Source organism: Oncorhynchus mykiss, chromosome 7 (genome assembly GCF_013265735.2).
Source record: "Oncorhynchus mykiss isolate Arlee chromosome 7, USDA_OmykA_1.1, whole genome shotgun sequence".
Taxonomy (NCBI): Eukaryota; Metazoa; Chordata; class Actinopteri; order Salmoniformes; family Salmonidae; genus Oncorhynchus; species Oncorhynchus mykiss.
Genome location: NC_048571.1, coordinates 74,228,023 through 74,244,412, shown reverse-complemented (window position 1 = coordinate 74,244,412; position 16,390 = coordinate 74,228,023). Strand labels below are relative to the sequence as shown.

General features: G+C 47.8%; 1 protein-coding gene across 3 annotated transcripts in view; it reads left to right on the top strand.

Moving 5' to 3' along the window:
• LOC110528476 (plexin-A1) overlaps positions 1-16,390 on the top strand; it is a 388,596-nt gene that overhangs the window by 356,698 nt on the left and 15,508 nt on the right. For all 3 annotated transcript variants that reach the window (XM_021610568.2, XM_036984053.1, XM_036984054.1), the window contains exons 21-22: positions 2,864-3,006; positions 8,117-8,373. In XM_021610568.2, the coding sequence (XP_021466243.2) occupies positions 2,864-3,006; positions 8,117-8,373 (400 nt within the window). The remainder of the gene's footprint in view (positions 1-2,863; positions 3,007-8,116; positions 8,374-16,390) is intronic.

Genomic DNA, 16,390 nt, shown 5'->3' with positions numbered 1-16,390 from the left:
AAATTCTGACGAACTCCAAGCATTTATTATGCAAGAATGGCCTGTCATCAGTCAGTAGGTGGCCCAGAAGTTAATTGACAGCATGCCAGGGCGGATTGCAGAGGTCTTGAAAAAGAAGGGTCAACAATGCAAATATTGACTCTTTGCATCAACTTCATGTAATTGATAATAAAAATGCCTTCCTCTGACACCGCCTGGTATAGAGGTCCTGGATGCCAGGATGCTCTGCCCCAGTAATGTATTGGGCCATTCGCACTACCCTCTGTAGAGCCTTGCGGTCGGAGGCCAAGCAGTTGCCGTACCAGGCAGTGATGCAACCTGTCGATGGTGCAGCTGTAGAACCTTTTGAGGACCCATGCCAAATATTGAGGGGGAATAGGGTTTGTCGTGCTCTCTTCACGACTGTCTTGGTGTGCTTGGACCATATTTGTTTGTTGGTGATGTAGACAACAAGGAACTTGAAGCTCTCAACCTACTCCACTGCAGCCCCGTTGATGTTAATGGGGGCGTTCTCGTTCTCTTTAGTCCCAGTATCCTTAACTTATTGATGAGCTTTGAGGGCACTATGGTGTTGAACGCTGAGCTGTAGTCAATGAATAGCATTCTCACAGAGGTGTTCCTTTTGTCCAGGTGGGAAAGGGCACTGTGGAGTGAAATAGAGATTGCATCATTTGTGGATCTGTTTGGGCGGTATGCAAATTAGAGTGGGTCTAGGGTTTCTGGGATGATGTGAGCCATGACCAGCCTTTCAAAGCACTTAATGGCTACAGACATGAGTGCTACGGGTCTGTAGTCATTTAGGCAGGTTATGTTAGTATTCTTGGGCACAGGCACTATGGTGGTCTGCTTAAAACATGTTGGTATTACAGACTCGGACAGGGAGAGGTTGAAAATATCAGTGAAGGCACTTGCCAGTTGGTCAGCGCATGCTAGCAGTACACGTCCTGGTGATCCGTCTGGCCCTGCAGCTTTGTGAATGCTGACCTGTTTAAAGGTGTTACCCACTTCGGCTGCAGAGAGCGTGATCACATAGTCTTCCGGAACAGCTGGTGCTCTCATGCATGTTTCAGTGCCATTTGCCTCGAAGCGAGCATAGAGTAGATTAGCTCGTCTGGTAGGCTTGTGTCACTGGGCAGCTCTCGGCTGTGAAGCCCTGCCACATCCAATGCGCGTCAGATCCGTTGTAGTACAATTTGATCTTAGTTCTGTATTGATGCTTTGCTTGTTTGATGGTTCGTCTGAGGGCATAGCGGGATTTCTTATAAGCTTCCGGGTTAGAGTCCCACTCCTTGAAAGAGGCAGCTCTAGCCTTTAGCACAGTGCGGATGTTCCCTGTAATCCATGGCTTCTGGTTGTGGTATGTACGTACGGTCACACATATTCCAGTCTGTGCTAGCAAAACAGTCCTGTAGCTTAGCATCTGCTTCATCTGACCACTTTTTAATTGTTCTAGTCACTGGTGCTTCCTGCTTTAATTTTTGCTTGTAAGCAGGAATCAGGAGGATAGAATTATGGTCAGATTGCCAAATGGAGGGCGAGGGAGAGCTTTGTATACTTCTCTGTGTGTGGAGTAAAGGTGGTCCAGAGTTCTTTTTCCTCTGGTTACACATTTAACATGCTGATAGAAATTTGGTAAAACAGATTTAAAAGTTTCCCTGCATTAATTTCCTCGCCTACAAGGAACACTGCCTCTGGGTGAGCATTTTCTTGTTTGCTTATGGCAGAATACAGCTCATTCAATGCTGTCTTTGTGCCAGCCTCTGACTGTGGTGGTATGTAAACAGCTGTGTAAACAGCTATGAAAAATACAGATGAAAACTCTCTAGGTAGATAGTGTGGTCTACAGCTTATCATGAGATACTCTACCTAGGCGCGCAATAGCTCAAGACTTCCTTAGATATCGTTCACCAGCTATTTTTTATAAAAATACATAGTCCGCTGCCCCTTGTCTTACTAGACGCCGCAGCTCTCTCCTGCTGTTACATCGTAAAATCAGCCAGCTGTATGTTGATATTGCCGTCTTTCAGCTACGACTCCGTGAAGCATAGATTTTAGTTTAATGTCCCGTTGGTACTTTAGTCTTCCGCGTAACTCGTCGATTTTATTCTCCAAGGATTGCACGTTTGCTAGCAGAATGGAGGGAAGTAGGGGTTTATTCAATCGCCTACGAATTCTCAGAAGACAGCCCCCCCTTCGGCCCCTCTTTCTCCGCCTCCTCTTCACACAGATCTCGGGGATCGGGGCCTGTTCCCGAGGAAGCAGTATATAAGGGGTGGCAGGTAGCCTTATGGTTAGAGCGTTGGACTAGTAACCGAAAGGTTGCAAGATCGAATCCCCGAGCTGACAAGGTAAAGATGTGTCGTTCTGCCCCTGAACAGGCAGTTAACCCACTGTTCCTAGGCCATCATTGAAAATAACAATTTGTTCTTAACTGACTTGCCTAGTTAAATAAAAAATATATCCCTCGTGTCGGTCTCGTCAGAGTCGTGAAATGAAAAAAAGGATTCTGCCAGTCCGTGGTGAGTAATCGCAGTCCTGATGTCTATTTATTTTCGGTCATAAGAGACGATAGAGGAAACATTATGTACAAAATAAGTTTAAAAAAATTGACAAACAACGCAAATAAACAAACAAAAAATCTCAATCGGTTGGGGGCACGTAAAACGTCTGCCTTCTCCGGCACCATCTTGTGTATGTATGTATGGATGGATTTGATTTATATAGCACCGTTGTAATAGTTTGACTTTTTGGGGGATGTTTAGTATGATTGGCATCACTTTGAGTTGTGTCCAGCCCTCTTTGGACAACAAGATAATCATTATTAACATAACAATAGATTCATTATTTCTCTTCCTCCACCCAGCCTTTGCAGAGCTGCAGACAGACATCCATGAGCTGACCCAGGAGCTGGACGGAACAGGCATCCCCTTCCTGGAATACAGGACCTACGCCATGAGGGTCCTCTTCCCCGGGATCGAGGACCACCCTGTGCTCAAAGAGATGGAGGTACGGGTTAGTAACTGTATAGTGATAGAGGGTGAGAGAGATGGATAAGCGGGAATAGGGATAGAGGGATGACGAGTGGGAGGTCCACCTCGTGCTCAAGGAGATGGAGGTAAGGGTCAGTAACACCCAGTGTTATGCATTGACTCTTGGGGGTGTCAGATATTGAACTCTTTAAAAAAAACAAATAGGGGCGGGGCCACTTTGTTCTAATTCTTATGTGGGAGTCCTGATTTGTTATAGGGGTTCCCAGCTCCCCTATTTCTAACCTAGTATCAGGTCCCCCCCGTCTTATTGTGAACTAATAAGCAAAATGGATTCTAGATCAGCACTCCTACTCTGAAACACTTTGTGAATACGGGCCCTGGACCTACCTAACACTATGTGGAACTGAGAGACTTTTAGATTGCCTTAACAAGGCCATAGCATGGCTAGGGCCTGAGAAACAGGTCTCACACATGCAATGCAACACTCTGCCATTGCATTCTACTTCTTCACCAGCCAAGAGAAGTGATGTACAGTGCCTTGCGAAAGTATTCGGCCCCCTTGAACTTTGCGACCTTCTGCCACATTTCAGGCTTCAAACATAAAGATATAAAACTGTATTTTTTTGTGAAGAATCAACAAGTGGAACACAATCATGAAGTGGAACGACATTTATTGGATATTAACTTTTTTAACAAATCAAAAACTGAAAATTATTCAGCCCCCTTAAGCCCCCTTAAGTTAATACTTTGTAGCGCCACCTTTTGATGCGATTACAGCTGTAAGTCGCTTGGGGTATGTCTCTATCAGTTTTGCACATCGAGAGACTGACATTTTTTCCCATTCCTCCTTGCAAAACAGCTCGAGCTCAGTGAGGTTGGATGGAGAGCATTTGTGAACAGCAGTTTTCAGTTCTTTCCACAGATTCTCGATTGGATTCAGGTCTGGACTTTGACTTGGCCATTCTAACACCTGGATATGTTTATTTTTGAACCATTCCATTGTAGATTTTGCTTTATGTTTTGGATCATTGTCTTGTTGGAAGACAAATCTCCGTCCCAGTCTCAGGTCTTTTGCAGACTCCATCAGGTTTTCTTCCAGAATGGTCCTGTATTTGGCTCCATCCATCTTCCCATCAATTTTAACCATCTTCCCTGTCCCTGCTGAAGAAAAGCAGGCCCAAACCATGATGCTGCCACCACCATGTTTGACAGTGGGGATGGTGTGTTCAGGGTAATGAGCTGTGTTGCTTTTACGCCAAACATAACGTTTTGCATTGTTGCCAAAAAGTTCAATTTTGGTTTCATCTGACCAGAGCACCTTCTTCCACATGTTTGGTGTGTCTCCCAGGTGGCTTGTGGCAAACTTTAAACAACACTTTTTATGGATATCTTTAAGAAATGGCTTTCTTCTTGCCACTCTTCCATAAAGGCCAGATTTGTGCAATATACGACTGATTCTTGTCCTATGGACAGAGTCTCCCACCTCAGCTGTAGATCTCTGCAGTTCATCCAGAGTGATCATGGGCCTCTTGGCTGCATCTCTGATCAGTCTTCTCCTTGTATGAGCTGAAAGTTTAGAGGGACGGCCAGGTCTTGGTAGATTTGCAGTGGTCTGATACTCCTTCCATTTCAATATTATCGCTTGCACAGTGCTCCTTGGGATGTTTAAAGCTTGGGAAATCTTTTTGTATCCAAATCCGGCTTTATACTTCTTCACAACAGTATCTCGGACCTGCCTGGTGTGTTCCTTGTTCTTCATGATGCTCTCTGCGCTTTTAACGGACCTCTGAGACTATAACAGTGCAGGTGCATTTATACGGAGACTTGATTACACACAGGTGGATTGTATTTATCATCATTAGTCATTTAGGTCAACATTGGATCATTCAGAGATCCTCACTGAACTTCTGGAGAGAGTTTGCTGCACTGAAAGTAAAGGGGCTGAATAATTTTGCACGCCCAATTTTTCAGTTTTGGATTTGTTAAAAAAGTTTGAAATATCCAATAAATGTCGTTCCACTTCATGATTGTGTCCCACTTGTTGTTGATTCTTCACAAAAAAATACAGTTTTATATCTATGCCTGAAATGTGGCAAAAGGTCACAAAGTTCAAGGGGGCCGAACTTTCGCAAGGCACTGTATCTATCACTCAATTGCACCACATCGCCACGTCAAGATAGCATGGCCTACACCTGTTACAATACCATCAAACACAACCCCACCCCACACACATTACAATACCATCACACCAACCTGCAGACTCAATATAAGGTGCACTGACCGGTCTGGTGCATGTTTTGTATGGTATCACCTCTGAGGGGTTGGGAGGTGAGAAGAGGAAAGAGGAGCACGACTAGCAGCATATCTACTGACTATTTTGCACGTCTGTCTCTCTGGCGCGTAGCATCAGGTTTTCATTTGTATCCCAGATGCAACCAGCCTCCGCTGTAGCACACAGATCAATTTCATATTTGGCCATGAGGTTCACCTTCCTACAAGACAACCAGACAAGATGACCCGGTGTTCTATTTGGAGAGAGAGACGAAGAGAGGTGAGGAAGAGAGAGGGGGGGTAGTGGGAGGAGGGAGGGAGAAATAGAGGTGGATAGAGAGGGGGAGAAATAGATAAAGAGAAATGGTTGGAGGATGGTAGAACTGGATAGGGTAGTAGCTTTATTCATACATCCGAAAGTAATGTTGTTGCGTCTTCAGACGTATTGTGTGTGTGTGCGTGCTGTGTATGTGAATGTAAGAATGTGTGCGCATGCAGTGTATGTGAATGGTAGAGGTCGATCGATTAATTGGCATGGCTGACTAATTAGGGCCGATTTGAAGTTTTCATAACACTGAGCTCCACGAGGAGACCAAGGTAAGTTGCTAGCTAGCATTAAACTTACCTTATAAAAACAATCAATCTTAACACAATCACTAGTTAACTACACATTGATGATATTACTAGTTTAACTAGCTTGTCCTGCGTTGCATATAATCAATGCGGTGCATGTTAATTTATCATCAAATCACAGCCTACTTCACCAAACTGGTGATGATTTAACAAGTGCATTCTCAAAAAAATAACGGTCATTGCATTAATGTTTACCTAACCATAAACAGCAATGTCTTTCTTAAATTCAATACACAAGTTTATTTTTTTAAACCTGCATATTTAGTTAATATTGCCTGCTAACATGAATTTCTTTTAACTAGGGAAATTGTGTAATTTCTCTTGCGTTCTGTGCAAGCAGAGTCAGGGTATATGCAGCAGTTTGGGCCGCCTGGCTCGTTGCAAATTAATTTGCCAGAATTTTACATAATTATGACAGGTTGTGCAATGTAACAGCAATATTTAGACTTAGGGTTGCCACCCATTAGATAATATACGGAAAGGTTCCGTATTTCACTGAAAGAAACGTTTTGTTTTCGAAATGATAGTTCCCTGATTTGAACATATTAATGACCTAAGGCTCGTATTTCTGTGTGTTTATTATATTATAATTAAGTCTATGATTTGATATTTGATAGAGCAGTCTGACTGAGCGGTGGTAGGCATTAGCAGGCTCGTAAGCATTCATTCAAACACCACTTTCCTGCGTTTGCCAGCAGCTCTTCGCTGTGCTTCAAGCATTACGCTGTTTGATTTCAAGCCTATCAACTCCCGAGATTAGGCTGGAAATACTATAGTGCCTATTAGAACATCCAATTGTCAAAGGTATATGAAATACAAATGGTATTGAGAAATAGTCCTATAATAACTACAACTTAAAACTTCTTAACAGGGAATATTGGAGATGTTAAAAGGAACCACCAGCTTTCATATGTTCTGAGCAAGGAACTTAAACATTAGCTTTTTTACATGGCACATATTGCACTTTTACTTTCTTCAAGAAAGTAAAAGTGCATTATTTAAACCAAATTGAACATGTTTCATTATTTATTTGAGACTAAATAGATGTTATTTATATATTATATTAAGTTAAAATAAAAGTGTTCATTCAGTATTGTTGTAGTTGTCATTATTACAAATATAAAAATCGGCCAATTAATCTGTATCTTTTTTTGGTCCTCCAATAATTGGTATCGGTGTTAAATTGTAATCGGTCAGCCTCTAGTGAATGGCCTTACTGAAGAGCTCAGTGACTTTCAGTTTGTCAAATTTCTGCCTCGCTAGAGCTTCCCCGGTCAACTGTAAGTGCTGTTATTGTGAAGTGGAAACGTCTTGGAGAGACAACAGCTCAGCCGCAAAGTGATGGGCCACACGAGATCACAGAGTGGGACCGCCGAGTGCTGAAGCGCATCATCTGTCCTCAGTTGCAACACTCACTACCAAGTTCCAAACTACCTCTGGAAGCAACATCAGCACAATAACTTCATCGGGAGCTTCATGAAATGGGTTTCCATGGCCGAGCAGCCGCACACAAGCCTAAGATCACCATGCTCAATGCCAAGCATCGGCTGGAGTGGTGTAAAGCTCCCCACCATTGGACTCTGGAGTAGTGGAAACGCGTTCTCTAGAGAGATGAATCACCCTTCACCATCTGGCCGTCGGATGCATAGGCCAACTTTAGAGTTTGGTGGAGGAGAAATAGCGGTCTGATTCTGTTTTTCATTGTTCGGTTTTGGCTCCTTAGTTCCAGTGAAGGGAAATATTAACTCCACAGCATACAATGACATTCTAGATGATTTTGTGGCAACAGTTTGGGGAGGTCCTTTCCTGTTTCAGAATGGCAATGCTCCCGTGCATAAAGTGAGGTCCATACAGAAATGGTTTGTAGAGATCGGTTTAGAATAACTTGACTGGCCTGCACAGAGCCCTGATCTCAACCCCATCAAAAACCTTTGGAATGAATTCTGAAACCGACTGCGAGTCAGGCCTAATTGTCCAACATCAGTGCCCGACCTCGCTAATGCTCTTGTGGCTGAATGGAAGCAAGTCCCCGCAGCAATGTTCCAACATCTAGTGGAATAGCAGCAAAGGGGGACCTACTCCATATTAATGAGATGTTTGATGAGCAGGTGTCCACATACTTTTGGTCATGTACTGTATTTGTAATTTAAGACCTAGAAAGTATATATAAGTGCTCTGTCCACCAACCCTCTTCCTCCCTCCCACCCCCTCTCTTACTATAGGTCCAGGCCAATGTGGAGAAGGGTCTCACCCTGTTCGGCCAGCTGCTCACCAAGAAGCACTTCCTGTTGACCTTTATCCGCACGCTGGAGGCTCAACGCTCCTTCTCCATGCGCGACCGCGGCAACGTGGCATCGCTGGTCATGACTGCGCTCCAGGGAGAGATGGAATACGCCACAGGGGTGTTGAAGCAGCTGCTGTCTGACCTCATTGACAAGAACCTGGAGAGCAAGAACCACCCCAAGCTACTGTTGAGAAGGTATGGTCCACTTTTGTGTTGGGTTGGGCTATTTGTGTAGCGGAAGGGGGAAGAGGGGGTGAGAACCTGGAGAGCGAGAACAAGGTACATCCTACCTGGGTTAAGGTATGAGAAAAGGTGGGTTGGGCTAGGCTATTTGTGTAGAGGAGGGGGTGAGAACCTGGAGAGCAAGAACCTCCACAAGCTGCTGCTCAGAAGGTACATCCTACCTGGGTTAAGGTATAAGTAAAGGTGGGTTGGGCTAGGCTATTTGCATATCCCAGCATTTTCCAAAGTCGATCCAGTGGACCCCAAGGGGTGCATGTTTTAGTTATTGCCATAACACTACACAGTGGATTCAAATCATCAAAGCGTGATGATGAGTTGAAACACTGGCATACCCTATAGGGTGTAGAATTGAGCCTGGTAGACAGGAACGAGGCAGGATTGATCGGCCGTAGCCTGGTAGTCAGGAACGAGACATGATTGATCAGCCATAGCCTGGTAGACAGGAACAAGACATCATTGATCAACAATAGCCTGGTGGACAGGAACAAGACAGGATTGATCAGCAATAGCCTGGTGGACAGGAACAAGACAGGATTGATCAGCAATAGCCTGGTAGACAGGAACAAGACAGGATTGATCAGCAATAGCCTGGTAGACAGGAACAAGACATCATTGATCAGCAATAGCCTGGTGGACAGGAACAAGACAGGATTGATCAGCAATAGCCTGGTGGACAGGAACAAGACAGGATTGATCAGCAATAGCCTGGTGGACAGGAACAAGACAGGATTGATCAGCAATAGCCTGGTAGACAGGAACAAGACAGGATTGATCAGCCATAGCCTGGTAGACAGGAACAATACATCATTGATCAGCAATAGCCTGGTGGACAGGAACAAGACAGGATTGATCAGCAATAGCCTGGTGGACAGGAACAAGACAGGATTGATCAGCAATAACCTGGTGGACAGGAACGAGACAGGCTTGATCAGCAATAGCCTGGTGGACAGGAACGAGACAGGATTGATCAGCAATAGCCTGGTGGACAGGAACGAGACAGGATTGATCAGCAATAGCCTGGTGGACAGGAATGAGACAGGATTGATCAGCAATAGCCTGGTGGACAGGAACGAGACAGGATAGATCAGCAATAGCCTGGTGGACAGGAACGAGACATGATAGATCAGCAATAGTCTGGTGGACAGGAACGAGACAGGATTGATCAGCAATAGCCTGGTGGACAGGAACGAGACAGGATTGATCAGCAATAGCCTGGTGGACAGGAACGAGACAGGATTGATCAGCAAAAGCCTGGTGGACAGGAACGAGACAGGATTGATCAGCAATAGCCTGGTGGACAGGAACGAGACAGGATTGATCAGCAATAGCCTGGTGGACAGGAACAAGACAGGATTGATCAGCAATAGCCTGGTGGACAGGAACGAGACAGGATTGATCAGCAATAGCCTGGTGGACAGGAACGAGACAGGATTGATCAGCAATAGCCTGGTGGACAGGAACGAGACAGGATTGATCAGCAATAGCCTGGTGGACAGGAACGAGACAGGATAGATCAGCAATAGCCTGGTGGACAGGAACGAGACAGGATAGATCAGCAATAGCCTGGTGGACAGGAACGAGACAGGATTGATCAGCAATAGCCTGGTGGACAGGAACGAGACAGGATTGATCAGCAATAGCCTGGTGGACAGGAACGAGACAGGATTGATCAGCCTGGTAGACAGGAAAGAGAGAGGATGGATCTGCCATAGCAAAGGTATGAACCGCGTCCACAAAGATGAGTGAACAAGTTAGCCGTTTCAGTTAGCAGTTAGCCATTGTAATGTGTGCTGAGATTATAGAGGTTTGCTGTAGACTGCCAGCGACTGTAGCCTACCTTTTAAGGTCCGCCTGAGGTGAATGCAGTACCTCTCCTCCTCCCCCTCTCCTCTCCGCCTCAGCCCTGTCTCTGTCAGAAAGGATTACACCCCTGAGCGCACAAACGGTCTCCCTGAGGGGGCCCAGACAGACAGACAGCCACACAGGGCAGAAATAACTACTAAACCAAACAGACGGAGGGAGGTGGAGAAGGAGAAAGCGTGAAAGGATGTGTGGGTGTGGAGTGTCGAAAGAGAGGGAAAGACAGAAGGAGAAAGGGAGAAACAGAGTACTTGGACAGATTACAGACTGAGAAAGATGGAGGTAGAGTGAGCTCAAGGGAGAGAAGGAGAGAGGGAGAGAATGGAATGTTAGGCAGAAAAGGGGAGAGCCCGAGAAAGAGTGAGAGACATGAAGAAAAGGAGAGAGAGAAATAAATTATAGAGACACAAAGAGAGAGAAATGAACCAGCTCCAAATAAATGGGAATTAAACATGAAATTATAAAAACTGGATGTTTTCCCGTCTCCGCTGAGAGACACGTAATTAAAATCTAATCAAATAAACAACGTTGAGCCAGTCTGCTGCCACGGTGAAATTGGCATGATGTCACAAAAAGGCCCTCTGGAGAGATGTGGCAATACGCTGTCATGGTTACTCTTTCCCCAGTAATATGAAGATAGCGCATGGGCGAGCGCTCGCACACACCTAGCCTGATTATTAAGGAGTTGTTGTCCACTAGTATCAGGTCAGGTAGTGGCCAAAAGCTTGTTCTGTCCTGGTCCACTTTTTACCTGCCTCTCTCCTCTCTCTCTTCTACCGCTCCTCTGCTCTCCATCTCTTCTCCTTCTCTCCTCACCTCTCTTCTACCTCTCCTCTACTTCTCATCTCTTCTACCTCTCCTCTCCTCTCTTGTCCCTCTCATCTCTTCTATTTCTCCTCTACTGTTTGGATAGGAAGGAAGGAGAAATAAAAACACAAACAAATCTGAACAGTCAGCAGTCATTTCTAGGAAAATGGATTTCATGACTTTTCTTCCAACAACCCTCTTCTCAACCCTGAATAACCCACTAGCTGGTATCTGACCGCACACACCCCATTATTCATCATTTTGTAAGTAGTCATAGTCAGTCATAGGGGATGTATTATTCAAGAGAATGCGGTTATAATGCTAAAAGGAGCGATTGGGTGAGAGAGGTGGAGGACGGAGTGGGTGAGAGAGCGAGGTGGAGGACGGAGTGGGTGAGAGAGCGAGGTGGAGGACGGAGTGGGTGAGAGAGCGAGGTGGAGGACGGAGTGGGTGAGAGAGCGAGGTGGAGGACGGAGTGGGTGAGAGAGCGAGGTGGAGGACGGAGTGGGTGAGAGAGCGAGGTGGAGGACGGAGTGGGTGAAAGAGCGAGGTAGAGGACGGAGTGGGTGAGAGAGCGAGGTAGAGGACGGAGTGGGTGAGAGAGCGAGGTAGAGGACGGAGTGGGTGAGAGAGCGAGGTAGAGGACGGAGTGGGTGAAAGAGCGAGGTAGAGGACGGAGTGGGTGAGAGAGCGAGGTAGAGGACGGAGTGGGTGAGAGAGCGAGGTAGAGGACGGAGTGGGTGAGAGAGCGAGGTAGAGGACGGAGTGGGTGAGAGAGCGAGGTGGAGGACGGAGTGGGTGAGAGAGCGAGGTAGAGGACGGAGTGGGTGAGAGAGCGAGGTAGAGGACGGAGTGGGTGAGAGAGCGAGGTAGAGGACGGAGTGGGTGAGAGAGCGAGGTAGAGGACGGAGTGGGTGAGAGAGCGAGGTAGAGGACGGAGTGGGTGAGAGAGCGAGGTAGAGGACGGAGTGGGTGAGAGAGCGAGGTAGAGGACGGAGTGGGTGAGAGAGCGAGGTAGAGGACGGAGTGGGTGAGAGAGCGAGGTAGAGGACGGAGTGGGTGAGAGAGCGAGGTAGAGGACGGAGTGGGTGAGAGAGCGAGGTAGAGGACGGAGTGGGTGAGAGAGCGAGGTAGAGGACGGAGTGGGTGAGAGAGCGAGGTAGAGGACGGAGTGGGTGAGAGAGCGAGGTAGAGGACGGAGTGGATGAGAGAGCGAGGTAGAGGACGGAGTGGGTGAGAGAGCGAGGTAGAGGACGGAGTTGGTGAGAGAGCGAGGTAGAGGACGGAGTGGGTGAGAGAGCGAGGTAGAGGACGGAGTGGGTGAGAGAGCGAGGTAGAGGACGGAGTGGGTGAGAGAGAGGTAGAGGACAGAGTGGGTGGGTGAGAGGTAGAGGACGAAGTGGGTGGGTGAGAGGTAGAGGACGAAGTGGGTGGGTGAGAGGTAGAGGACGAAGTGGGTGGGTGAGAGAGGTAGAGGACGGAGTGGGTAGATGACAGGGTGGGTGAGAGAGGTAGAGGACAGTGGGTGGGTGAGAGAGGTAGAGGATGGAGTGGGTGAGAGAGGTAGAGGATGGAGTGGGTGAGAGAGGTAGAGGATGGAGTGGGTGAGAGAGGTAGAGGATGGAGTGGGTGAGAGAGGTAGAGGATGGAGTGGGTGAGAGAGAGAGGTAGAGAACAGGGTGGGTGAGAGAGGTAGAGGATGGGGTAGGTGAGAGAGAGAGGTAGAGGATGGGGTGGGTGAGAGATAGAGGTAGAGGTAGGAGGTAGAGGACAGGATGGGTGAGAGAGAGGTTGAGGTAGGAGGTAGAGGACGGGGTGGGTGAGAGGTAGAGGTAGGAGGTAGAGGACGGGGTGGGTGAGAGAGAGAGGACGGAGTGGGGTGAGAGAGAGAGGACTGAGTGTGTGAGAGAGCGAGGACGGAGTGGGTTGGTGGGTGAGAGAGAGAGAGGTAGAGGACGGAGTGTGGGAGAGAGGTAGAGGACGGAGTGTGTTAGAGCGAGGGGTAGAGGACGGAGTGGGTGTGTGAGAGCGATGGGTAGAAGATGGAGTGGTTGGGTGAGAGAGAGAGGTAGAGGACGGAGTGGGTGAGAGAGAGGTAGAGGACGGGGTGGGTGAGGGAGAGGTAGAGGACTGGGTTGGTGAGAGAGAGATAGAGGACTGGGTGGGTGAGAGAGGTAGATGACTGGTTGGGTGAGGGAGAGGTAGAGGACTGGGTGGGTGAGGGAGAGGTAGAGGACAGAGTGGGTGAGAGAGAGGTAGGAGGTAGAGGACGGGGTGGGTGAGAGAGAAGTAGGAGGTAGAGGACGGGGTGGGTGAGAGAGAGAGAGGTAGAGGTAGGAGGTAGAGGACGGGTTGGGTGAGAGAGAGAGGTAGAGGTAGGAGGTAGAGGACGGAGTGGGTGGGTGAGAGAGGTAGAGGACGGGGTGGGTGGGTGAGAGAGGTAGAGGACGGGGTGGGTGGGTGAGAGAGGTAGAGGACGGAGTGGGTGGGTGAGAGGTAGAGGACGGAGTGGGTGGGTGAGAGAGGTAGAGGACGGGGTGGGTGAGGGAGAGGTAGAGGACTGGGTGGGTGAGGGAGAGGTAGATGACTGGGTGGGTGAGGGAGAGGTAGAGGACTGGGTGGGTGAGGGAGAGGTAGAGGACAGAGTGGGTGAGAGAGAGAGGTAGGAGGTAGAGGACAGGGTGGGTGAGAGAGAGAGGTAGGAGGTAGAGGACGGGGTGGGTGAGAGAGAGAGAGGTAGAGGTAGGAGGTAGAGGACGGGTTGGGTGAGAGAGAGAGGTAGAGGTAGGAGGTAGAGGACGGAGTGGGTGGGTGAGAGGTAGAGGACGGAGTGGGTGGGTGAGAGAGGTAGAGGACGGGGTGGGTGGGTGAGAGAGGTAGAGGACGGGGTGGGTGGGTGAGAGAGGTAGAGGACGGAGTGGGTGAGAGAGGTAGAGGACGGAGTGGGTGAGAGAGAGAGGTAGAGGACGGGGTGGGTGAGGGAGAGGTAGAGGACTGGGTGGGTGAGGGAGAGGTAGATGACTGGGTGGGTGAGGGAGAGGTAGAGGACTGGGTGGGGGAGAGAGAGGTAGAGGACAGAGTGGGTGAGAGAGAGAGGTAGGAGGTAGAGGACGGGGTGGGTGAGAGAGAGAGGGAGGAGGTAGAGGACGGGGTGGGTGAGAGAGAGAGAGGTAGGAGGTAGAGGACGGGGTGGGTGAGAGAGAGAGGTAGAGGTAGGAGGTAGAGGACGGGGTGGGTGAGAGAGAGGTAGAGGTAGGAGGTAGAGGACGGAGTGGGTGGGTGAGAGAGGTAGAGGACGGGGTGGGTGGGTGAGAGAGGTAGAGGACGGGGTGGGTGGGTGAGAGAGGTAGAGGACGGAGTGGGTGAGAGAGGTAGAGGACGGAGTGGGTGAGAGAGAGAGGTAGAGGACGGGGTGGGTGAGGGAGAGGTAGAGGACTGGGTGGGTGAGGGAGAGGTAGATGACTGGGTGGGTGAGGGAGAGGTAGAGGACTGGGTGGGGGAGAGAGAGGTAGAGGACAGAGTGGGTGAGAGAGAGAGGTAGGAGGTAGAGGACGGGGTGGGTGAGAGAGAGAGGTAGGAGGTAGAGGACGGGGTGGGTGAGAGAGAGAGACGTAGGAGGTAGAGGACAGGGTGGGTGAGAGAGAGAGGTAGAGGTAGGAGGTAGAGGACGGGGTGGGTGAGAGAGAGGTAGAGGTAGGAGGTAGAGGACGGGGTGGGTGGGAGAGAGAGCGGTAGAGGTAGGAGGTAGAGGACGGGGTGGGTGAGAGAGAGAGAGGTAGAGGTAGGAGGTAGAGGACGGGGTGGGTGAGAGAGAGAGAGGTAGGAGGTTGAGGACGGGGAGGGTGAAGTCCCTTCCTTACAGACACACTTCCCTCGTCTCTGTTCATTTGTATTAGATGGAGTAAGTCACATTAATTACAATGCCTTTTAAATTTCCAGGTTGGTGATTAGCGAGAGAAGTTAACTAATTAATTGCTGTGTTTTTAATGAAGATTGGTGGGTTTGCTTTTTTTAAATGCAAAGAACTGTGGGTTTTGTTATTGGAGTTCATTTGTTTGTGTATGGAGAGAAGGGGGGGGGGGTGCAATTGCAGGATATAACCTAACCACTTAAAGTGGAATAATTTCATATAAGTGATCATCCGCGTTAAATGCCTTTTCCCGGGGATAATGGTTTGTTATCTCCTTCAGTTACTATCAGGGATAATGGTTTGTTATCTCCTTCAGTTACTAGCAGGGATAATGGTTTGTTATCTCCTTCAGTTACTATCAGGAATAATGGTTTGTAATCTCCTTCAGTTACTATCAGGGATAATGGTTTGTTATCTCCTTCAGTTACTAGCAGGGATAATGGTTTGTTATCTCCTTCAGTTACTAGCAGGGATAATGGTTTGTAATCTCCTTCAGTTACTATCAGGGATAATGGTTTGTTATCTCCTTCAGTTACTAGCAGGGATAATGGTTTGTTACCTCCTTCAGTTACCATCAGTGATAATGGTTTGTTACCTCCGTCAGTTACTATCAGGGATAATGGTTTGTATTCTCCTTCGGTTACTAGCAGGGATAATGGTTTGTAATCTCCTTCAGTTACTGAAAGATTAGTGGAATCTGTGTGGGTAGCTGGACAGGTAGGATGACTGACAGTGAAGGTGAACAGGTGGTCACGTGTCAGGTGACAGAGGAATGGATGAGACTGAGGCAGGAATTCCTTTAACCATAAAGTGGCATATTTACTGAGTAGTCTGTGCTGCATCACAAAGGAAACAAATTACATGTATCCAATCAAATTCATAATCAAAGATCAAATCATATCATTCATTATTAACATAATTTAGGGAATTCAACAGTCCAGTTCATTAAGAAGTCAATAGTAATCATCCGCGAGTCATTTAGGCTCGTAACTATTTATCATAAATCATGAAAGAATACAAACAGGGAATGGTTATACAATCTATAATCCCCATTATCAAAGTCAATCAGTTAGCAAACAATGACGTTTCTCATTTCACTCTTTCAATTGTCTCCATGTGTACATATAATTCATTTCAATACATATGAACCATATCGACTGCATAATTGGCCTATGAGGATCCGTAGGGCCGTGATCATTGACAATTCACATTACACTATGTTTGAAGCGTGCGCTCCAAGCCGCGCTCCGCGGTAAAACCTATAAACAATAACTGAATGGCCCACTCTCCCGATCGCCACAGATAATTCAGATGAAAGGTAACATAGTCGGTGGATTTACGTGGATTCATGGACGCACAGAACTTCTGGATCAGATGGAGTTAAGGAAGAGA